This window comes from Gekko japonicus, unplaced genomic scaffold (genome assembly GCF_001447785.1).
Source record: "Gekko japonicus isolate JY-2015 unplaced genomic scaffold, Gekko_japonicus_V1.1 scaffold256, whole genome shotgun sequence".
Taxonomy (NCBI): Eukaryota; Metazoa; Chordata; class Lepidosauria; order Squamata; family Gekkonidae; genus Gekko; species Gekko japonicus.
In genome coordinates this window covers 676,503-702,425 of record NW_015161412.1, presented here as the reverse complement: position 1 = coordinate 702,425, position 25,923 = coordinate 676,503, and the positions used below count along the sequence as shown (strand labels likewise).

Here is a 25,923-nt window from a genome sequence, read left to right as displayed (position 1 = left end):
TTGTTTATTTATACTTGTTCTATTATTATTATTCTATTATTATTATTATTCTATTATTATTATTATTCTATTATTATACATTGAAATGTTCAATAAAATATTATAAACAAAATAAACCTTGGCTAGTGTACCTGACAAACTTGCCTTGAGCTTCATTGACCAGGGGCCAATGCAAGAAGGCTTTTCCCCATGACCCAGTATTTATGAGATTAGGAATGGTACCACAAATCCTACTTGCTACCAGACTCTATCTCACCTCCTTCTACATACCTGTGATTTATTATTATACAGCATCATCAGTCAAATGGCATCTTACAGAGTTTGATAACTCAAAAATAGTCAGGCCCCTCCTTCCAAGAAGTTTACAATCTCAAATTAACACTAGGGAAATGATTTGTAGAGGAACAAGTTGCAATTAATTTGAGTCCAGTGGCACCTTTAAGACCAACAAGGTATAAGCTTTCATGTGCACACACACACTTATTCAGATACAATGAAATGGTAATCACCAGTCCACACATATAGGTAGAGGGCAGTGTTCCCTCTAAGCTGAGTTAGTGTGAGCTAGCTCACAATTTTTTAGCCTCTGGCTCACACATTTTTCTCTTAGCTCAGGAAAGATGGCTCCAGAGCAAACTAATTTATGCAGTAGCCAAATCGCTCGCTCACAACTTTAATGCCAGCCGCTCACAAAGTAGAATTTTTGCTCACAAGGCTCCACAGCTTAGAGGGAACATTGGTAGAGGGTGAGAAGTAAATTAGCATACAACATAATGAAGATGTTTAACAGATTCAAGGACCAAACAGGAATAACAAGTTTAGGTTATATAGTTATCATTTGTTTGGGTTTAATTTTTTTGGGGGGGACATAGTGAAGGAAATAAATATGACATCAAGAATCACAAGACTGACAATCCTGTAGAAGAATACTTAACTTTTCAGGACATTCAATGGGTGACAAAGTAGCTGTTTTATTGCAAAGGAACCTCAGGAATAGACTAGAAAGGGAAACTGCTGAGGTTCAGGTTATTACAACACTCAGAACAATGGAATCCCCAGGTCCAATCTACCATTCCAAATTACATTCCATTCTACTATTCATTATGTTACACATTACAATCTACTATTCTAATCTGTTATTCCAAATGAGAAATAAAACAAGGAGGACATATGGCCCTTCTGTGGGATTGGTGAGAATACGGATGTAAGGGCTGAATGAGGTTAGCATATGTAGTGAGATAAAAAACCAATATCCCTGTTAATTCCTGGGGATTCCATTGTTCTGAGTGTTGTAATAACCTGAACCTCAGCAGTTTCCCTTTCTAGTCTATTCCTGAGGTTCCTTTGCAATAAAACAGCTACTTTGTCACCCATTGAATGTCCTGAAAAGTTAAGTATTCTTCTACAGGATTCTCAGTCTTGTGATTCTTGATGTCATATTTATTTCCTTCACTATGTCCCCCCCAAAAAAATTAAACCCAAACAAATGATAACTATATAACCTAAGCTTGTTATTCCTGTCTGGTCTTTGTATCTGTTAAACATCTTCATTATGCTGTATGCTAATTTATTGCTCACCCTTTAGCTATACGTATGGACTGATAATTTCCATTTCATTGTATCTGAAGAAGTATGCACACAAAAGGTTATATCTTGAATAAATCTTTGTTGGTCTTAGAGGTGCTACTGGACTCAAACTTTGTTCTGCTCCTTCACACTAACACAGCTACCCACTTGATACATAGGTTTGTGTTCTTTATTTTTTCCTTCCCTGTTTCACAGCCTCAAGCTGTTTTTTAAAAAGTTTACTGTACTGCTAGAACTTTATAATGTCTTCTGTTCCTGTACAGAAATTCCAGAAGGATTATTAGTACGCAGAAAAGAACACAATGTGAAATGATGTGGTCTTATTTCATACTTTCTGCTTTCTAATAGTTGGAGAGTCCATTCAGCACCACACTCTCAAACCGCTGGACCAAGGAACAAGTTACCTAGGAAAGTCTTCAGTACTGCCTTCCCTGAAGAGTGTTGAGTCAAGATCTACATAATGATGAATGTAATTGAGACAATGGAGAAGGGCCCACTCACACATTTTATTTATTATTTCAAATTTCTATCCCGCCCTCCCCGCGAACGGGCTCAGGGCAGCTCACAATTAAGGGCACCATGTGCTGAAATATATAAAATATAAAACATAAAAACACGATAAAACAACCATATAATACAATTAAAGTGCTCAGTAATACTAGTCCTTCTGACAGATTTAAGATGGCGTACTGTGGATATAACCCGAACTGGCGATGATCACGATACTGTGGCTTGATCTTCATATAGGGCCTATCACTACCCCTGATGTTACTAACGATAATAGTTGGTGGTAGTGGTGGGCGGCTCCTAATTAAAAGCCTGGTGGAAGAGCTCCGTCTTGCAGGCCCTGTGGACCAGATCCCGCAGGGCCCTGATCTCCTCTGGGAGCTCATTCCACCAGGTAGGAGCCACCACCAAAAAGGCCCTGGCCCTGGTAGCAGCGAGCCGAGCCTTTACATTGCAATTTAGATTCATCAACAGTGGTAAGAAATGTTAAAACATCTCATGGATTCTGGTAACAGCCTGAGAACTGTGTAGCATTTTGTGGCTATGACAAAATGAGAGATTCTGAGTTTAATGATGAAATGCTTAACGGACTCCTTTGCAAATTACAGCTGTATTATTTTATCTCACTGCTCGTAAAAATACTAATACACACAGTAAATAAATAGAATACAAGTATTTCACCAGCTATTCTGCAGATATTGCTGGCAACACTGGGCATACACTATGGTTGCCAGCTCTGGGTTAGGAATCACTCAGAGATGTTGCAGGTGGAGTCTGTGGAGGGCAGGGGTGGGGAAGCAAGGGACCTTCGAGGGATATAATGCCATAGAGTCCACCCTCCAAAGCAGCCTTCTTCTCCCAGGGAACTGATCTCTGTCATCTGTGCGTACAACAATCTGGAGATCAATTGTAATAGCAGGAGATCTCCATGTGCCACCTGGAGGTTGGGAACCCTGGCCTACACATTTAGCTTGATCCTATTTACATCAGGCTGCAGGTGACTGAATGCATTTCCTTTATACAGACAACATGATCAGAGAGAAGAGTTCTAGCTTAGAAAACTAGTAATCAAGGCAGAAGGTTATCTGCAGAGTTCTTTTTTTTTTTTTTAAATGAGGAACCACGTGAGCCTCCATCCTGCAGCCTGAAGTGGTATGGCCCCCGGACACAGGATCACAACTGCAGCAAGAACTGGGCTCGTGATTATACAGGGATTTGCTGTATTTCTTTATCTCTTTAAAGGATAACTAAAGCTGTTGTTCATGGACTCTTTCCTACAGATTAGAACAAACTCATGATTTCATACAACTCCATAAGAAGAGATTACTTGCAAGCAAAGGAGAAGGGGTAATAGCGGGTTTTAGCTCAGTCCTTTTAGTGCCAGTAATGGATGTAAGCTAAATTAGTACAAAATCTCTGTCTGTTGCACATACAGCTTGGTTGAAAGGCTGTTGACAGGTGCTGGAAAACCAAAGCAACAGAAACAAACCTGCACATGTATGAAGGAAGAGCCATTTATTGTGCAATCTCTCCTTATATATAATTGAGTAAGAACATTCTATATGAACATTCTAAATTTGGCCCCTTTAGTGTATGGACGCTTGAACTGTCAGTCAGAAGACGCTGGCTGGGTTGACTGGCTGCTTTGTGCAGTCCCGCCCAGCGTTTCAAGGTCTTTTGCATATGGAAGCTGATTGGACTTCACTGCATTCCACACCTCAAATACAGTGCCATAGACTCCACCCTCCAACCCAGCTATTTGCTCCTGGGGAACTATTGTTGCCAATCTTGGCCCAGCACCCATCAAACCATTCTCTTCAACCTCCTGCTGTGCAGCTGACTTTCCCCTAGGGTTGCCAATCTCCAGGTGGGACCTGGAGATCTCCCACTGCTAAAATTGATCTCTAGATGACAGTTTCCCCTGGAGAAAATGCCTGCTTTGGAGGGTAGACCTTATGACATTATACCTGCTGAGTCCTTCCGCCCCCCCAATGCTGCCCTCTACAGAATCTACCCCCCAACACTCCAGGTATTTCCCTCCTTATAGCTGGCAACCCTACTTTCCCCTCAGTGCCTGTTGGTAGGCAACTAAGTTTGGTCCAGTCACCTACTTTGCCCTTTGGGAGAAAACATATTGGGGCCAATCCTGATAGGGTTGCCAACTCCCGATGGGAAATTCCTGGAGATTTGAGGGATGGAGCCTGAAGAGGGTGAGGTTTGAGGAGGGGTGGGACCTCAGACAGGTACAATGCCATAGACTCCACCCTCCAAACCACTCAGTCCTTCATGGGGAACCATTGTTGCCAATCTCCAGGTGAGGGCTGGAGACCACTCAAAATTACAATTGCTCTGCAGAAGGGAGGGCGGAAGTCAGCTGAAGTCAAAGGGGCAGATAATGGTAGGTTGATGGTTAGCTGCGAAGGAGATGGGGTTGCCAACTCCAGGCTGGCAAATTCCTGGGGATTTGAGGGGTGGAGCCTGGAGAGGGTGGGGTTTGCGGAGGGGTGGGACATCAGACAGGTAGAATGCCATAGACTCCACCCTCCAAACCAGCCATTTCGTCCTGGGTAACAATTGTTGCCAATTTCCAGGTGAGGGCTACAGATCACTCAAAATTACAACTGCTCTTCAGGGAGCAGAGATCAGTTCCTCTGGAGAAAACAGTGGACTTTGCCATTATACCCTGCTGAGGTCACCACAGCAAAATGACATTGTTTGCCCAAAGCCAGAGCACTCCCCCAGAGCCTCTTTCTAGATCCCGTTGTATTTATTTCCACAACGGGCTTTACTGCTAGTTATTAATATGCAAGAAGTGGCATCAACTATTTTTGCCCAGTTTGTAACTTCCTTCGCCTCCCATTTAAGCCCTCAAAAGTATACTCCTTCTTTAAAATGCATAGTTTTGGGGATGCAAACCTCTGCACACTTACTGGGGAATAAATCCCACTGAAATCAAGACAGCCAGTTTTAAGCAAGGATTAGGCTGCACAGTTCTTCTGTAGCTTTCTTCTGTAAACGCATCCCTCATATTTTGCAAATAGGACATGTTTTCAAGATTTCATCTTTATCTTGATATTTATTCCTTTTAATATCTAGCTAGTCTTTCTACCTGCACCTCCCCTTCACCCTGCTGTACACACACACACACACACACACACACACACAAATGAGGGGGGGAGGCTACATGCAGGTACAGCATGACATGAAATGACTCAGTTGTGTCTCTTCAACATCCTTGTATCATGATCTTTAGGCATTAAATTCTGGTAGCACATTTCTAGGAACCAGATAATTTTATAGTTGTAGTGCTTATTTAGGCAATTTATTATTGCCCTTCAGGTTTTTCCCCCCTGAAGGGAGCCCAAAGTGATTTATAAGCATACAATAGGACAGATGGACTCCCATTCTAGCTGTATCTGATGTGAGCAGTGACTCACAACAGCTCACACCCTGCCACATATTTTGTTAGTCTTTAAAGTGCTGCTGGACTCTTGCTCTTTTCTAAGCATACCTAAGTACAATTCAAATAAAAAAGCCCAGAACAACTTCCTACACAGGTTCTGGATCCAGTGTGTTGGTACATTCAGGGGCCAAAGGCTGTGAGCCATCAGCTTCAGGCCATGCCCCCAGGGCTTTATTCCTGCAGATAGGAAAGGAAAGGAAAGAAAAGCTCATCCAATGTTCTATAGCTGGCAGTCTTGTTCCCAGATTCCCGTTGCTGCTGCTATAGGTAGTGCTCTGGGGTGTGCTCTTTCTCCCCCTCCTTGGATGCTTCTCTAAAGGTATTCATAACGTCATATACATGCAAAGGTTTTAGACTGTAACCTCATGAGAGCATGAACTGATATCTCTTGTATTTTGTACTGGCTATTATTAGTATGTCAGGACAAATATAAAATAATTAGATGAACCCAACTGAAGTTTGAAAGTATTTTGCTCTCTCTCTTTATTGGGGATTATATACTTCTAATCATTATCAGTCAACTCCCTGACCAGTTCTCTACCCAAAGAGTTATCTAAACAGTCCATGCTGTAAATAAATATGCATCTAATGTTGAATTACTGCCAAGTTTTCTGGTTCTCTTTATCGACTGCCTTCCTGGATCCCCCCCCCCCCCAACACCCTTAATCACAGGTTCTCTTAAAGTTGCCCTTGAAACCTGAAATCTTTGGTCTTTCCCAGGTTTCCTGATTATGTAATTCCTGATCAAATGACTTTGCCTGGCATGGCCCAGCCGAGATCCTGCCCACTGTTCTGTTGTGGTTCTGGACTTCTGATGTATCTCCTTACAGAATAGATATACCTTTTGCATTCTCTAAAAATCTATGCTGACTGTGGATGGTGCTATTTATAGCAGTCTGGAGACAGTGACATCTATGGATACTGCCGAATTATTCAGAATAGTAAAGGTTCCCTCCGAACTGAGCGACAGAACAACACAACGAACAAGCGTGCACACGACACTGTGTTGAGACAGTTGTAAGGCACCAGGTGTGTGCGTGTGTGTGTGTGTGCTGAATCAAAGGTTTTAGCAGCAGCCAGCCCCCAGGGCCTTAACCTTGTATAGTACCAGTACTCTCTTTTTACCACAACCATGCAGATTGAGCTCTGCCTTACAACGATGCTATCCAGGTTCAGTACCAGCCTGCCATCTGACTGGGCACTTGTAAGCTCAATCCCAAAACCAAGTCCTCGTCCTCCAACTCCTATAAAAGACCAACAGAGATTGCTGCTTCATTAGAGCAACTTGTCTTTCTGGAACGGAAACTAGCTGATTGACAATGCAATCCTAAACAGAGCCACCACCTTCTAAACACCACTGAAGTCATTGGGCTTAGAAGGCTGTAACTCTGTTTAGGACTGTACCATAAAGTGCCAATCCTCTTCCCCTGCCACTTCTTAGAATTTGGCTTCCTACCAGTCTGGAACTACACTACCTGGCTGCGGACCTTCTGACTTTTGTTACCTCTGGAACTTGCCCCTCACTTATCCAAGTCAGCATTACTTGTCTACAGCAGTGCCAGACAGACAGGCAGTTCCTTGTGGACCCCGACACCTTGGGACCTGACACCAGTATCCCACAGGGTTCATGCTGCACAATTCAGGAATACATACAGCAACTCATACACCAGCTTTGCCGACACAGACACTCTTCGAAAATTCAGCTGCAAAATAAATAAGGTGGTTTTTCTGCCTAGCAAGACTCTGCATGTGCATTTATTCATTCACAGTTGTTTCCAGTCACTTCCCTATAGTACAGTACTCCGTGCAACCTGCAAAACAACCATGAAAACAAAACCAGGGCCAGTAAGTATAATGCATGTGTTTCTGCAAATGACCCAGCTTTTGACATGCAAATATGAAATCTAGTAATCAGACTGCCCAGTAAGAAATATCTCTCTAAAGACAGATCACAGAAATTTAGGTAACCATCACCATTCACTGTATCTAAGTTTCAAGACATTCACAAAATCAATTTGAGATTGTTATCATTTGCTGCATTTCGGACATTGACTACAAAATATGCACATTAATATTTATTTATTAGATTTCTATTCCACCCTTTCCTGAAGGCTCAGGGTGGATTACGACAATAAAACAACAACTGCATAGAAAAAATACAAAATATATACGATAATAAAAACACATACTGGCCATACATAAATAATCAATGAAATGTAGAGAGGTGAATGGGTGGATGAGTTCCAGGAGGGCCAATGGAACAAGATCAGAAGAAGGCCTCCCTGAACAAGACAGACTATGCAATAATATTAATGATCCAGGGATACCCATATGTAAAAATACAGGCTGTACATAACTAGTGCCGTGTGCAGCCAGTTGACAGAACTGTGCACTGACATCCAGATCCAGAACTGAACAACCATTTGTGGCCAACAGCAGACCCAGAGCTATTTTTGGGCAGGAACGCACAGGAACGGAGTTCCGGCTGGCTCCCAAATTGGCCACACCCAGCAGGAACTTATTAGCATAACAGGCCACACCCAACAGCAGAAACTCATTAGGATTGGCTAAAATTAGGGGTGTGTGGCCTAACATGCAAAGGAGTTCCTGCTACAAAAAAAGCCCTGGGTCTTGACAATAAACAAGGTAAAGAGAATAACAAGCAAAAGGTGGGTGCGGCTGGATGACCACACTTTTGGTAACATGGTGGTGTGGCTTAAAATGCTAATGAGCAGTGCAGTCAGGGGTGTGGCCTAATATGCTAATGAGTTTCTGTTGCTGGGTGTGGCCTATTATGCTACTGAGTTCCTGCTGGACTTTTTCTACAGAAAAAGCCCTGAGCAGACCTAAATAAGAACCTGTCGTCCCGTCAACATTGGCTCCTTGTTAGCCTAAATGCAGTGGCAACCCATAACAGTTTACAGGTCAATTTCGGGACTGGCTCTTTTTCCAACAAGATCTAGGGTAAGACATGCATCTGGAACTGCTGTTCTGCACAAGTAAAGCCCAATGGTATGCGTTACCCAAAACACAGATCAGCACTAGTGTGTTTATAACATAAGCTGTAGTCCTCACTGTGAACAGTAGTATCCAACTAGAAAAAGTAGAGAAGAGATAACGTTTGACCTCACTTCACCTCTTCCACTGCAGTCCTCCCACCAACACTGTCCCCAGGGTTCAGGGAACCCCAGGAGCAATGCTGAGCACAGTGTGAGGAAGTCTGTTGTGGGAGCAGGAAAATCAGCAACCACTCACCACCGCATCGGTGGAAATAGAAGAAGAGTTGGTTTCTATAACCCACTTTTCTCTACCCTTAGGAGTCTCAGAGCAGCTTACAGTTTCCTTCCCTTCCTCTCCCCACATCAGTCACCTTGTGGGGTAGGTGGACCTGAGAGAGTTCTAAGAGAACTGTGACTGGCCCAAGGTCACCCAGCATGCTGCACGTGAAGAAGGAGTGGGGAATCAAACCTGGTTATCCAGATTAGAATCTACTGCTCTTAATGATTACACCACGCTGGCTCTTCTGCTGGCAAAACAAAAACACAACCAAAAACAACCACTGGATATATAGGCTTGGAGCCTATTACAGTTTCCCTCGCTGTTCTCTGCACCCTCAGGCAAGACATTCTTCCGCCGCAGTGCTCACTTCTGCCACAGTGCTCACTTCCTCTTCACTGGCACTTCCACATACACAAGGGTGCCTTGAAAAACATCGATCTTGCTCATACAGAAGTGCTAGGGGCAAAGGAAACAAGTGCCATGGTGGAGGAAAACCTCCATGGTGACTGTAGAGAAGCACAAGGGGGAACAACATCTCTGTATCCAAGGCCAAACATTTAAATAAATAAATAAAACACTGACATAACTCAGAGTTGCCCCAGCGAAACTGAATTTAGGATGGACCAAAGAAAGTACTTCTCCACACAACACATAGCTAACTTACTGCATTCTCTTCCACAAGATTAATGAGGGAGGGAAGCTTAGATAGCTTTGAAAACAAGGGATTAGACAAATTCAGCAGGAGTAGATTTATCAACAGCTCTATGCCACAATAGCTACATTGAAACTTCATGTCCCAAGGTAGTCCACCACAGAATTCCAGAGACCAAACTGTAGAGGAGCTCCGTTGCCTCATGTCCTGTCTGGGGCTTCCTGAAAGCATCCTGCTGGCACTGAAGGCAACAGGATACTACAGCTAATGAGCCCATTATCTAGCAGTACTGTTCTTATGATACATTTTTATACGTGGAGGTGCATAAAAGCACACCTCTCTGTTTCCTCCTTGATATCTGATCTACACAGAAACACCGGAATACTGGGAAATCAGGACAAATGAAGATTTCTGCCAGTCAATCTTTTTATATTGCCCTCCTCAGAGACGTGAACACGGAAGAAAATCAACAGTGAATCTGAGGAGACATTCAAGTACCCACGGCTGGCAAAACCCCAGGCCTGTAATCTGTGCTTGGTAGCATTAGTGGAATTGATGTTGTCAGCTTCTGGGAATAGATCCCATTCCCACTCAGTGGGTGACCGCAAGCTGTATTTTTAGTTTAGGAGAAAACCATCAGGATCCATTCCACGACGAATCCAAGAGACGACATGGGAAGGTGGAACAACAGATCAGAAGGATAGCCAGTGGGAGAGTGTGTCAAATATCTAGCTGAAGGAAGCCAGTATTATTTTCAGTAACATGGGGCAGCTAACACTGGCATTAGGGGCCACGTGAAATAAGAATACTAGCTTTGCTGACATCATCTGTTGGTATTCAAGAGCAAAGAGCGATTCCTCCCTGCTCTTTTAAAATAGCCCCCTGTGGCTCAGGACTGAGTTAAGAGGACAGCAACATCCTCTTTGTGTGCAGACTGGCAAAAGAGAAAGTGAGATTTAAGGATAAGAGATATCTTTGGCCCCAGAATATAGATCAACGTAATCTTTTAATTTGGTCATGGCCTGCACTCTCAGAGTGCCTACAGATGCTCAGAATGTCTCCCTTCCCCCCCCCCCGGTGAGTTTTCCTTAAATTTATCATCAGGATATCTGCAGCACATATCACAGAAGTCTGAAAGTGAAAATTATAGTTCCACACCTGCTTAATTTAAATAAGATGATGGCCGTGCACTTCCACTGCTGTGAACACACCAGGTCAGAGGGAAACATAGCATCCACACAAGTCTCATAGGAGCATTGCCTCTCCTGCACTAAAAGTGGTAGGAGTAGCACAAATGAGTGTGCAAATTTGTTAGCATTTGGAAATGCATAATCTGATTCAGGGGATGTTCCAAGCAAGCAATTCAAGGACTGCTTGTTGCAGGAAGGGACAAGGGACCACAAACCAGGCAATTAAGCAGGCAGGAGCCAAGTGTGGCCACTGTGGAAAGAAGAGAGCTGCTGCCTACTCTCTACTGCACATGAGCGCCACCACTGCAAACGGCCATAGGGCAGTATTACAGCTAGATACTCAACAAGGATCAGGTAACACAAGGGGCAAAAAGTGTATAATTTTGTAAAGTGCTGATTTCCCCCGCCTCTTCTGTCTAAGTAACACATTGTCTGTAGACTGAACTGCTTGCAGACTCTCAGCTTAAACCACCTACCTGGCAACAGATTTGATTGCATGACTGCTCCCTGGTCATAAAAATATAGACCCTCCAGGGTCCTCTAGTCCAACCGTCCACAATGCAGGAAATTCACAAGCTCCCCAACTACTCCCCCCCCCGCCACCCAGTGAACCCTGCTCTATGCCCAGAGGAAGGAAAAAACCCTCCAGGATCCGTGAACCAATCTGGCTTGGAGGAAAGTTCCTTCCTGACCCCAAAGTGGTGATCAGCATTACCCTGGACATACAAGAAAGTCAAACACCAGCTCATTCCTTCCTGCCTTCCCTCTCACTATCTGCCTAAAGTCACAGAATCAGCATCGCTGTCTAGCCACTGCTTAAAAACCTCCAGAGGAGAGCCCACCACTTCCCGAGGAAGCCTGTTCCACGGAGGAACTGCTCTAACTGTAAGGAAGCTCTTCCTAATGTTTAGCCGAAGACTCTTTTGCTTTAGTTTCAACCCGTTTGTTCTGGTCTGACCCTCTGGGGCAACAGAAAACAACTTCGCTCCATCCTCTATATGGCAGCCCTTCAAATAATTGAAGATGGCAATCATATCACCTCTTTTTCATCTCCTCTCCAGATCACCTCATTATTACTCAGTGATCTTTTGGCTTCTCCTGTTTCCCCTTCCTTCTTCAAGACTTTGCATATATGAACACAACCCAATAAGCAGACTCTTCATTTTTAACACAGTGTACTGGATCATTAAATCTTAAGGAACTGTGCCACACTTCAAAAAAGCCACAGACACAAAAAACCAAACGATCAAACTCAGATCATTGTTTCATTGCCTTAATCATGCCTTCACATACAGGTGCAAATGTAACAGCGGCAGCTTCAGATCAAGAGCGTCTCCAGGACAAGTTCCCATGAAAGCTCAGGCAAGTATCTTATGACCGAAAAAAGCATTACCTTCCCGTTTTCACTGGCAAGGCCCTGAGTGCCTGTGTTAGCTGTCTCAGGCTCACCAGCGTTAGTGCTCATTAAATCTCCTTTCTTCCTGGGCACGGTCTTGCCACAGAAGCACAATAAAGCAGGACTGAAAGGCTGGCAAGATTTCTTCCAGCTCCCTATTTCTTACCTGGCGGTGTGCAGTTCTCTTTTTCCACCGACGTGTCATTTGATGCCATCAGTCTTCGATTCCTCCATGAGTCTGACACAATGCTTGTGTCGACAATAGTTGACTCTTGTCCTGTAGAAAAGACAGACATGGTGTTTGTACTGGCAAAAACTGCTGCTTATAGGTATTGAGATAAATAGCTATTTTACTAGATAAATGTTAGCACAAACTAAAGCAAAGGCATGCTGCTAAATAAAAGCCAAATATAAGCCATTGCAGACAAAAAAAACCACACCGATTTCATGGGTGCTCAACACAGGGGCTGCAATCAGATGCCCAGTCTAACTATGGGCTTTAAAAAAAAGTGCACAAACATGGTTTGCACCAGGCTCAAATGTTTTCCTGGTACCTTCCTCTTTCCTTCCCACACACCTTTATGGTTCTATTATCTATAATAATAATCCCAGGATATATGAGTACAGGCATACAGCTTAACTGGACGTAAGTATTCCTTAAACCTTGGTTAAGAATCCTGGTGTTTGGTTGTTGTTGGGTTTTTTGGGGGGGGGATGTGCACTTGAATTCCCACATCACAGATAACCAGAGCTGGTCTTAAATCAACATGTGTGAGACAGAAAGTGTGTGACAGAAAGGAGGAACTGGGACGTGCTTGATTTATTTATTTATTTATTTGTTAGATTTTTATCCCACCCTAGGCCAGCTCAGGGCGGCTTACAAACAAAATCACATCAGTTAATATAAATACATGTTAAAACCAAGACATAATAAAGTGCTAATAAAGTGATGCAGATGTGAGTCTGGCACAAGCCATTTTAATTACAAACAATTGGAAAATTAAACATAGATAACAGATACTTGCTTGTCTGCCTGCAGTAATAATCACACACACACCCCAGATCACACAACCTGAGAAGTTTTTCAATAGGTGCAGATTTTCCCAGCCTTTTGAGTCACAAATAACTAACACAAGTACATGTGCAGAAACGGGCTACTAACGTTTGTGGTCTTGTTTGCAATGCTGTTGCACACCACAGAAATCGTGCAAAGAGGACTTTGGTTGGCTTACTTGCAGCATTAGTAGAAGATGGATACTATATAATACTCAAATGATCAGGATGTGTTTTTCCACACTGGAAGTATCTTTAATTACCATCTTCTTACCTTCCTTTATTATGCATCACTATTCAACCTCCAGCCTTTGCATACTATACTCCCCCCATGTTGTCATGCACCTGAGCTGTCAGCTGCAGTCATTCATGCCCAAGTAAACCAGTGATCTCTAAAGTAGCACAGCACACCTTTATGGTTCTATTATCTATAATTGTAATAGGTGTTGACAGCAGCAGAACTGATTCCTCTAACCATAATTGGGTGAGCTGTTCTAATGTCACAGAGCAACCAGAAGTTATCTCTTGATATTATTGGTTGAGCTGCTATGATCTCAGAAAACCCAAGTAAGTCAGAAAGGGAAGGAGGGTTAGAAGGTAGGAAACTAGGAGGCAAGACTCCTACATACACTTACTAGGGAATAAATCGCATTGTGGTCAATGGGATTTACTTCTGAGTATACATACTTAGGATTGCACAGCATGACAACAGCAGGCCATGAAGGTGGCCATGGCTCACTTTGCATGGAGAAAGTGTCAGTTTCAATCTCTGGCATCTCCTATTTAAAAAGGACTGAGCACTAAATGGTGTGAAAGACCTCCAGTCAAAGTAGACATTATTGACTTCGATGGACCAAAAGTCTAATTCAGTACAAGGCAGTTTCATGTGTTCAGACCAAGGAAAGCAAGGGGTCCAGGACAAGAGAAAGCAGCAGACTAGAGGATTATGGGAAGAACTGTAGAAAACACACAGGAGGAATCAGGGAGAGAGGTGAAAACTGGAAAAGAGAATGGGTTGAAAGGAGAAATGCACATGACCAGGAGATGACCTGGAGTGGCAGAGGTCAGGAAGGAAGGCAGGCAGAGGTTCCCACAGTCTAACTGGTTTAAACCAGGGTTTTCTCAACTCATGTCCTCATTCCAGCAAAAACTGTTCGGCTATATCAAAGGGAAATCAGTTCAAGCCATACAGTTCTACAGGCTTTTGTGAGAACAGAAGTGATAATTTCCACATTTGGGGAAAATAACTTGCAAACACGAGCAGACTTGATTGCAAGGAAGACTAAAGACAGGTGCTACATCTTGTAAGTCTGACTAGGGTCAAGGCAGAAAGGAAAATGTCAACAGTGAGCATCCCTCAGGGAAGGAAAATAAGCCTGAAAAGAAGACTACATTGGCGTGTTGAACAACTTGTACAGAGCTTACCGTTTATCTCAATTAACACAAGATGGGTTCCTGTCAAGGACCTGTTTTAAGAGCAGGGCACAGGGTCACATTGAAGGAAACCTTCCTTCTAAAGAAGCCCAGTAAGCTCTTGCATTTTAAATGCTCACAGAAATAGTAGTCATTCAAGTGGAGACAACTGGGCAGAGATCTTCCAAGTGGCATCCTGGATTCATCTATACAGATCTGGCTTCAGCAACACAAGGTAAGGGAAGTAAAGTGTATTGCTGGGTTGGGGCACTATATATTTTTTAAAAATACTAACAGTCTGAAGTGCACAAGGCAAAAAAATATATATTAAATGGAGTCAACTATTGTAATTCAGTATGCGTATTACATATATGCTCAAGCTAGCCCGATCTCATCAGATCTCAGAAGCTAAGCAGGGTTGGCCCTGGTTGGTATTTGGATGGGAGACCACCAAGAAATACAAGGGTTACTAAGCAGAGCCAGGCAATGGCAAAGCCAACGCAGAATGTCTCTTGCCTTGAAAACACCACGGGCTTGCCATAAATCAGATGAGACCTGATGGCAAAAAAAGTTACATATCTATCACAATGAACTCAGCTATCTAGATTCTGTTTACAAGAAACTCTGCAGGAATAATTTCTACTTCTCAAAAGGCAAAAATAGATATGAGAAAGCAAAATCCACATGGATTTTGTAAGACCTGCAGACATTAGCCTAGATTCCTGCTCGGCAGCTGCTGCTCACAGATCTTCCCCACAAAAATCCATGCAGATTTTACATTCCAACAAATGCATTTGTCCACAGGCATTCTTGCCCACAGTTGAAACAGAATAATCCTAGGCACCACAGAATGTTACGTGTGCATAAATGACTGATGCTGATAGATTCTCTCACATGGTTATCAAAATTGTTAGGGCAGTCTCATAACAGCTAGGCTGTACATATACAGTTCAAGATACTCAGATTACTACAAACATCTGAACATGGGACATTTGTACATATCTCCCTTGATATAGGGTACATGAAATAAGTCTCAAAGTGGTTAGGCTGCAAGAAGGAACACAAAAAACATATGGTTATTACAAACATCTGAAAACCTAACATTGTTATATCTGATGGACAAAATTTGAGAAGGGATACCGCTTTAGGGTTGCCAATCTCCAGGTGGTGGCTGGAAATCTCCTGCTATTACAACTGGTCTCCAGGAAACTGAGATCAGTTCCCCTGGAGAAAATGGCCACTTTGGAAGGCAGACGCTATAATACCCCACAGACATCTGTCCTCTCCCCAAACCCCGCCCTAGCTAGGCTCCACCCCTTAAATCTACAGGTATTTCCCAACCCAGAGCGAGCAACCCTAACCACTTAATAGAGGACAGCACTCCAGCACAGAGCAAAGCAAGTCAAATATGGGATTTATCTGTTCTAGTGTGGAAATTCTGTAAGCCACGGAAATTCTCAATCATAAGAACATAAGAACATAAGAGATGCCAATGTTGGATCAGGCCAAAGGCCCATCCAGTCCAACATTCTGTATCACACAGTGGCCAGTAATACCAGGTGCCATCAGGAGGTCCACCAGTGGGGCCAGGACATTAGAAGCCCTCCCACTGTTGACCCCCCCCCCAAGCACCAAGAAGACAGAGCATCACTTGCCCCAGAGTCCCTATCTATACCTTGTGGCTAATAGCCACTGATGGACCTCTGCTCCATATGCTTATTTAATTCCCTTTTGAAGCCGTCCATGCTTGTAGCCGCCACCACTTCCTGTGGCAGTGAATTCCAAGTGTTAAGCACTCTTTGGGTGAAGAAGTACTTCCGTTTATCCGTTCTAACCCGACCGCTCAGCAATTTCATTGAGTGCCCACGAGTTCTTGTATTGTGAGAAAGGGAGAAAAGTACCTCTTTCTCTACCTGCTCTTTCCCATGCATAATCTTATAAACCTCAGTCATGTCACCCCTCAGTCGTCGTTTCTCCAAGCTAAAGAGCCCTAAGCACCTTAACCTTTCCTCATAGGGAAAGTGTTCCAACCCTTTTATCATTCGAGTTGCCCCTTTCTGCACTTTTTCCAAAGCTATAATATCCTTTTTAAGGTGTGGTGACCAGAATTGCACACAGTATTCCAGATGAGGTCGCACCATTGATTTATAGAGGGGCATTATGATATTGGCTGATCTGTTTACAATACCCTTCCTAATAATCCCCAGCATAGCATTGGCCTTCTTTATTGCAGTCACACACTGGACATTTTCAGTGAGTTATCTACTACAACTCCAAGATCTCTCTCTTGATCAGTCTCTGCCAGTTCAGCCTTAAATAGGAAATCAGCCTTAAATAGGAAATTCTGAATCAGCCTTAAATAGGGAGAGAGCAAATTTAAAGCCGTTTAAAGCCGTATGTGGTCTGGGACCAACATACCTTCAGGACTATCTCTCCCGGTATGTCCCTAAGAGCATTACGCTCTTTGGACCAACACCTGCTGGTGATCCCTGGCTCAAAAGAAGTCTGCTTAGCCTCAACCAGAGCCATTTCAGCACCGGCATCAGCCTGGTGGAACATTCTCCCAAGAGACATCTGGGCCCTGCGAGACCTAATGCGGTTTTTCAGGGCCTGCAAAACGGAGATGTTCCACCAGGCCTATGGCTGAGGCGGTGATGACTTATCAGTATTGGCCTCCCACAGCATGTTTCCATCTTATATTGTTTTACTCATCTGTCCCCGCCCCCCGGTTTTATTAGTTACCATCTACTGTGCACAGGTGTGAAATTGATGCAGGAGCAGTGGTATTAATTGGCGCTATAAATGATATCACATTTGGATTTTAATAACTGTTGATGTTATGTTAGTCAATTTATGGCATTTTATGATATTGTTGTAACCTGCCTGGGGCCCTGCGATGCAGGGGATGGCGGGATAGAAATCCAATAAAACAAACAAATTTCCATTGGTAACCAGAATCCTTTGAGCCATGATATACATGCACCTGAATGAAATGATAGATTTGAGTCCAGGACAATGCTCCGTCTAAGCTGTGGAGTCTTGTGAGCAAAAATTCTACTTTGTGAGCTACTGGCACTAAAGTTGTGAGTGAGCCATGTGGCTGCTTCATAAATCAGTTTGCTCTGGAGCCATCCTTCCTGAGCTAAGACAAAAATGTGTGAGCTGGAGACTAGCTCACACTAACTCAGCTTAGATGGAACACTGGTCCAAGAGCACCTTAGAGACTAACAAGATTTTCAGGATGTAAGCTTTTCAGGATGTAAGAGTCAAAGCTCTCTTCATCAGATACACGATGCTTATGTCTGATGAAGGCAGCTTTGACTCTCAAAAGCTTATACCTCAAAAATCTTTTTGGCCTCTAAGGTGCTGTTGGATTTTAACCTAGCTCTTCTACTGCACACCAGCACTGTTGCCCTCTGAAACAATCAGAATGAAATTATGTGTGGGTTCTTCTTTCACACACTACAATAGTCCTAGGATTGGGAAGGATGAATTTTCACTGCGAAGCAGGAACACAGCTACGGTTACAGGATGCTAGCTTATATTTACTAATACATACATAAACACATGGACATACTACTTAAAGTTCACAGTTTATCATATGAGATGCTTGGAATTAGATGTGTCACAAGAGCTATATAGATTATAAACTACCAAATCATGAATATAATAAAAGACAAGGTTATAAACCACAACATTTCCAGGCATAACATGTCACTTGAACCATGCAGTCATCATGGAACTTCCCTCTTTATTGTTAATAATTAATAAAGTTTTACAGTCCAAAGATTATCTCATCTATAATCTTATCAATTCAAAGCAATATACAGATAAAAACTGAACAAGGAGTTCAGAATCTAGTTAGTTTGAAACAGGAAGTTCGCACTCCTATTTCAGCTGAAGGAATTGACTTGAAGATATGGTTCTGGGCAAGTTGTAGAGACCACGTTTATTTTAGGACAAAGAGAGATACAGCATTTTAACAAGAGTCACCACAGTTTTCTCCTCTTGTGTATGGTAAATTGTTGTCCATGTCAAGGAGGTGGCTCTCAGCCTTCCTCTCATTATCACACTACCTGAGATTTTGTTTCTCTGCTTTTTAAAGAGGTACATAACCATTGATGCAGGTATGTATGCCCTGACCTAGATAGCCCAGGCTATCTCATAAGATCTCGGAACCTAAGCTGGGTCAGCCCTGATTAGTACTTGGATGGGAGACCACCGAGGAACTCTACGGTTACTGTGTAAAGGCAGGCAATGGCAAACCACCTCTGAACATCTCTTGCCTTGAGTTGACTAAGACTTGGCAGCATTTCACGCACGCACTCAGCCCGAGGATAGCCCAGTCTCATCAGATCTCGGAATAACTTTGAAAACCCTGAAACTGATTTTAAAACCAGATGCAAAATTGGAAGCATGGAAGTGATGGCACAGGTGCTAACAAAAAGGCACCCATTACAACCAGCTTTTTCTCAATTCAGCCTGAATGACACAAATTTATTGAACTGGGTTTTTGAGATTGCTCCTCAGAAGAATAAAAAATGAATCTGTAACTTGAGGGCAAGTTACCTCCTCCATAATTAGAAGTTGTATCTGTCTTCATTCTCAATTTCTTCTGCGCCAGCACACATTTGGTACTCAGGTACTGGGTAGAATTTGATATAATTCTCCTTTCTGAAGGGTGATCCATGTCTTTAGATTATAAAGGTATGGAAGGAAGTGTCTTGATTAATTGCATGGTTCAGCTTACCCTTTTTTCCTCACAGGGAAGGTGGCTACTGAAATAATAAAACAGCTTCACCAGATCCTAATAGAGGCTTGAAGCCAGCATTTCTCCCATATTTACAGGAGATTATCCTTGGCTGCGGTCACACGTAACAGAAGCCACACAAGCGAGACGGAAAACAGCCGGAGTTTCCGGGCGCGATCTCACCAGCACATCTGGGAAGCGTAGCACTCCCGTGGCTCAACCGAGGCTTCCAGCCGAAACTGCGTGGCAAAAAACTAGTACCTTGGAGGTACTAGTTTCCGGAAACTGCGGGGCAAGGGCGGGCGTCTGATCGCGTTTCCGGTGGCATCCGGCGCCCGCCCATGTCCCCTTGCAAATAAGGTGGGTTTTTTTGTCCAAGTCTCTGTGGATGCGCATGCGCACCCAACGGAGCATGCGCATTTGTCATGTACACAAAAATAAAAAACAGTTTGCCGCGGCGCGCGCTTCTTCGTTGTGCGCCGGCTTGTCCTGTGAGCGGCACCTCTCCCTTGCCATGGAACCTCCACGGTACCTCCACAGGACCTCCACAGGAGGTCTGATCACGTAACTGCGCAGTAGTTTGCCCCAGGGCAAACAGCCACGCTTCTCCTCTGCAGTTTCCTGCCCGTGTGACTATCCTATCCACTGGTACAGATACAATGGGCTGTGTATTCTTTATGTGTGGCGGGGAGGGGAATATAATACCACCACTACGAAATCTACCCTGCCTTCATATTGTCTCTGAAGATAAGTCAAGAAACTGTTTTCAGCTTCTTCTTTGCATGGATTGGACCATCCATATCTTAGGCATTGCCAGTCCAATTGCGGCAGAATGTGCCTGTTCTGGCCTGCAGGCCTTGTTCTGCCTTGCCCTCCTAGGGTTCCCAACTTCCTAGAGGGGCTTTTCTTTCACTCAGGGTAGCTCTCCACCACCACCTGATTGTTGTACGGATTTCCCACTGGGGGGGATCAGGACCCCCAGCTTCCTGTCCAAGTTCTGAGGCCTTGTCTCTGTGTCTCCCGCTTGCCCAAGGCCTGGCTACCATGGGGACCATTAATGCCTTGGGTGCCCTTGGAGGAATAGCCACTTGCCAACACCCCTGGAGCCCCTTTTAAAATAGCGTGTCTGAAACAGTGGAGGTCTATGTGGTACAGAGAACCAATCCCAGCATCAACAGTTTAAAGTATTTATTTAAAAGACAATGTTTGCAAGCATACTTTTAGCACCGCACCAGATTTGAGCAAGGGAAACAAAAGAAATTGGTAAAGACACAAATCTTCTGTCCTTTCCCATATACATGCCCTATCAGATGGTAAAATATGACAGACTGTTTAAGCTTAGCTAGTTACAGATCTCTACACAGTGTCCATTACCTTCAAGCTTGCTTCAAGTTTCCTAGGTGACTACATGGCCAATGGCCACCTGCTTGCAGACCAGAGCTCCAAGTCCTCCTCAACCTAGCATCCCAAAGAAAGAGATCTATTTTCTGTTGCACTGAGATTTTATCATCTCTTTCTCCCCTCCCACTTGACCTGGTCAGGCCAGGTCAGAGAAGCATTTCCTTCAGCCTCTTCCTGGAGATTTATCCCTGGAGTTGTTCTAGCCCCCAGTCCTCCAAACTCTGTTCCCTGCCTAGCTAAGGGGGGGAAGAAGCAGGAAGCTCGCTCCTGCTGGATGACCTTGGGCAAGCCATAGTTCTGGCACAGCTGTTCTTGAAAAAGAGCAGTTTCTGTCAGAGCTCTCTCAGACCCACCTACCTCACAGGGTGTCTGTTGTGGGGAGGGGAAGGGAAAGGCGTTTGTAAACCGCTCTGAGACTCCTTTGGGTAATGAAGGGCGGGATATAAATCCAATCTCCTCTTCTTCTTCTTTGTCTAAGCCCATTAGCATTTTTATGAAGGTGAGCCTGGAAAGCCATTGATGGACCTCCCCCTCCCCAGTCATTCTCTGCTCAGAGAGAGAGAGAGACACAGGGGGAAAAACAATTGGACTTTTGCTGCTTGCCAGCCTCCCAGGAGAAAATGCATTTCATCGCACCCATCATAAAAATCTCTAGAACGAATCAATATCAGCCTCTTAACAATATCATAGTTGCTCAAAATTAGAGCAGCAAGGGCAAGCAGAACGCAGTTCTCAGTGAAACTGCTGATGTCCCAATCACTGCAAGTCTCTTTACTCAAAAAGCCAGTATCCCATCCTAAACAGAATTATACCCTTCCAAGTCTACTGAAGTCAACGGACTCAGAAGAGTATTAGCCTGGTTAGGATGGACTGCCACTCGCTTACCTTTCAGAATGACTTGCTACCTGCACTTAAGCCAAGCAAGGGTTGAAGGATCTAGATGAGATTTTAGCATGTTGGTTTGGTTTGAGTTTAACTGGACCACCATTAAAATACTAAACGAGGCAACGCAGATGTTAGCCTTTAATACCACTCAGAAATCTTCCAAATTTTTAGAAAAATAGTTTCCTTTCCTTGATTATATTACAAATTCCCTGAACAAGAAATGGTCTACTCCAAAAAAATATCTAGACTTTGTATTTTATTGAGTACTTATTAAATGCCTCATTTTGTTGTTAAAACCTGTTGAGTGTGTACTGACATTAAGTAGTTTAAGAAGTGTTTAACTGTTTGTGTATTGAATTTATATGTCAATTTGAAATAATTGATTATGTTGTATTTGTTGAAGAAAATAAAAAAATTAAGGTTTAAAAAATGCTAAACGTATTTTCACCCCTGAAATAAAGGTAGGTTATAAAAATAAGGCACAGGGTCATAATGTCTTTAATCCTCTTGTCTGAGACAGGAATGCCCAAATGTCTTTCTTCTTTGCTAACTAGACTCAGTCTCCGTCTATATATTTCTCTGGATGACCACATGAGCCAAAAGTGGTAATGCCTGCTAAATCTTGTGGTTTATAATAATAACAAGGCACGATGTCGTGGTTTATAGCTCATGAGACTAGTTCAGGAATTTCATACAGTAAACTCTGAACTTTATGTAGTATGTGCACGTGTCTATAAATGCATTAACTCCTGCTTATGTTCTACAATCATAGATACGCTTCTGTTTGCCAATAAAAACCTTTCTTTCCCAATGCAAGGATTGCTGCAGCGAGTCATAAGAACATAAGAAGAGCCCTGCTGGATCAGACCAATGATCCATCTAGTCCCGCATCCTGTCGCACACAATGGCCAACCAGTTCCTCTGGAGGACAAACCACAGTGCACAGGGTCAACAGAGTCAAAGTGGAAGAAGATCTGAAGAAACAAGACAAAGCTTTCATAGACAGGCATTACAAAGCCTTTAATATTCCCTTCATTTTAAGGGCTACTGAGTAATTAAAGGGTGCCTGTAGAGAATCATCAAGTTGCCTTTTAGTTACCACAGAGAGTTGAAAGGTGATATTTAAAAAAACCCTGTGGCTTGGTTTGCTTACCTGAGTCACTTGTCAGAAGATTTGGGGGGGGGGATCCCCCTATCTCCTGTGCCCCTTACTAAGGGGTCTATTAGTGACGTGATGGTGGAAAGTGCCATCAGATCACAGCCTACTTATGATGACCCATAGGGTTTTCAAGGCAATAGATAGACAGAAGTGCCTGCCTCTGCCTAACAGCCCTGAACTTCCTTGGTGGTCTCCCATCAAGTACTAACCAGGACCTTGTCTTAGAGGTTCATCAGAACGCTGTAATGGCCACAGCCCTCTGCATCATAGCCCCTACCCTTTGGAACACCTGCCAGAGTAAGTCATAGAAAATGTTATCTGGCAATATTTACAAAATCATGCAAGACAGACCATCATGTTCCAGAAAACCTTTGGGAGGTAACACACTGTTTGCTGAATTATTTAGCCTGGATTTCTAGCCTGAGGGTTTATGAGTTAATTTGCAGGGCTTGGATGTTTGACAGATTCTGAGGGGATAATCTTTGTATTTGGGGGGCATGAATTCTGGATTAGGAAAGCTACTGAAGGAACTTCTTATCTTGTCCAAAGATCACAGATCCTATACTGCAACCTGGCTTGTTAAGATTGTATTTCCCCAACATCTGCTATTAGTATCATGAGTGAAAACACAACCTTTGTCTCAGCTAAGGACAGCTGCCAGTTTCTGGCCTCAGAGTTCCGTAGCCTAGATCTTCTCCCATCCCTGGCAATAAGGGGACACTAAACACGATCTTCTGTTAAAGGCAAAGGAACCCTAACAGGGGTGTCAAACTTAAGGCCCGGGGGCCGGAACTGGCCCATCCAGGGCTCTTATGCAGCCCGCAAGCAACTGGTGCAAGGGAGGGAGTACTTGGGGGGAGTGGGCAGAGCCACTCCATTGTGGCTTCAGCACAGCAGAACAACCTTGTCTGCAGCAGTTAAGCATTGTGGGAGCATCTGCCGTCTGCTCATATAGGTTTTCCTTTGCACCGCCCCTACCCAGCCAATGGGACCTTGCAGTGAGGATACACCAACTCAGAGCTTATCAGCTGTTGTCCTTTATATAGTTTCTGTCTCCAGTATCTGGCATTACATTTCATGGCACACATGGCTAGGCCAGATAAAGTGACATTTATGTCAGATCCAGCCCTCATAACAAATGAGCTTGACACCTCTGCTCTACTAGTAGAGGAAGAAAACTACAAGCCATATAAGAAAGGGTGGGAAATGCCCATTTATTTAAACATCTGGTTGATTTTACAAAGTTTTCTGTTGTTCTGGAATATAACAAGTTGGGTCCTTTATTTTTTGTTTCCCACATTGCTCCCAAACTCCACAAAAAAAAGACAGTAAAACTCAATGGGTGCTTGCTTGTTTGTTTTTAAATTTTAATTCAGCAGTTTGGACTATTTTGTAATCATAGTTGTAAACCCATATAGAGGATACATTTTCAGCTGATGGGTTTTGCACAACTCAATTTGCCAAGCACTCTTCATAAGGTAGAAATGAAGCCTATTAGCAATCGTCATTTTCTACAAAATCCGTCCCTACTTAAAGCTGAGACAATGACAGCCTTACACTGGATCTGTATACTTCCCACTTATCGGGCTTTCTCCCTTGAACCTGCCTTATCCTGAATCAGACTTTTATACCAATCAGACCATTTGACCCCATCAAAATCAATATTTGTTCACTCAGACTGGCAACAGCTCTCCAGAAATCTCAGGCAACAGTATATCACACAGCCTACTTCTAGGTCCTTTAACTAGGGATGCTGGGAATTGAACCTGTGACCTTCTGCATGTCAAGCAGCTGAGTGTGACCACTGAGTCACGCATCCTCCCCTTTCTCCCCACCTTTTTGAACCAAATTCCAGATGCATCAGCCAATCCCTCATACGATACTTTCTCAAATCTAGGAAGCAGATCTATTTAGAAAATGTATGTGATGCCTCTCCAGAGAACTTCCATTAAGCACCACACCTGTGTCCCATGAAAATACACTGCTGTTCTTTAAAACGGTTGCATGTACTCAAGGTCCAGCTCCCTAGAGTTCATAGTGGATTGGTATGGAATCAATTCACGTGCAGAAGTCACATGATATTTACACGTGACAATGTGCATGAGTTAGTAATTTTTCCCCCTTACAGAAAGGTTCTCCCCACTTGGGGGTGGGGGGGCATGTATTAATGTGCTCTGACTAATCCAACTGCTTGGTATGTAACCCTAGCCCTGGAAGTACCAGTATGAGCCATTGGTTCGGGCATCCATAAGCAACCCAGCATTGACGCTCCCTTCAGATCAAGCCTATCTTGAATGTACGGCATGCACCCTATAAGCCAAGAAGAGTCATCCCTACGGTGGTTATTAAGCAAAGGCTGAAACATCACTGTTTTTCTTAAGACCCAGCTGGGAGTGAAAAGGAACCTGGGGAAAACTGTTGCACTGGCCAGAAACAGACTGACCAGGCTGGGAGAGCAAGCGAGTTACGCCCGTTTTGCCCCCCTGCAGCAGAGATGGTGGGCTGTTAGTAGCCGCCTGCCCACCCCCTTCCCCTTCCTTCCAGCCACTTACCTATCTTGGACAGCAGGGCGGACATGCACCACACGAAGAAGAGGATCGCGCAGACGAAGCCCAGCTGTTGCAGGAGCATCTCCCGCCGCTTGCGAACTTTTCTCAGCTTGAGGAGAGGCGGCTTCGGGGGAACGCTGGGCTCGGCTCCCTGCCCCATCTCGGCTCGGGGCTTGCTTGGCAAAGCAGGAGGACAGGAGAGGAGGGCAACCTCCCTCCCTCCTTCCCTCTGCGGCTCGGGCAGCAGGGCTCACTCGGAAGGCATCCCCGCGCAGGGCTCCATCGTGATATTGCCAAGGGCGATGCGCGCCTGGAGGGGAAAACCGGCGTGCGGGAAAGCGGCAGGAGCCGGGAAGGGGGCCGGCGGGCGGGCGGGCGGGCGGAGGCAGGTGGCGGGCCAAGGGGAGTCAGCGGCGCCGCTGCAGCTGGGAAAGGCGCCCAGCAGCAGGTGGCGAGTCGGTCCTCCCACGCGCTCCGCTCAGGGCGAGCTGGCAAGCCCGCGCCCCATGGCCGGGGCCAGTCAGTCGGCTAGCTCGCTGCCCGGCTCTCCTCCTCTCGCTCGGGCGCGCGAGGCGAGGACTCACCGCCGCTGGCGCAGAAGCCGCCGCCGCCGCCGCATCCAGCAGGCTGCCCTCCCCT

At 44.3% G+C, this 25,923-nt stretch overlaps 1 protein-coding gene across 1 annotated transcript in view; it reads right to left on the bottom strand.

The window, feature by feature from the left end:
- The window catches only part of SLC24A4 (solute carrier family 24 (sodium/potassium/calcium exchanger), member 4), a 172,513-nt gene extending 147,132 nt beyond the window's left edge, over positions 1-25,381 (bottom strand). The window contains exons 1-2 of the mRNA XM_015427138.1: positions 25,288-25,381; positions 12,241-12,351 (exon numbers count right to left, since the gene is read on the bottom strand). Of these exons, the coding sequence (XP_015282624.1) occupies positions 12,241-12,351; positions 25,288-25,366 (190 nt within the window). The 5' untranslated portion in view covers positions 25,367-25,381. The remainder of the gene's footprint in view (positions 1-12,240; positions 12,352-25,287) is intronic.
- Between the last annotated feature and the right edge of the window lie 542 nt (positions 25,382-25,923).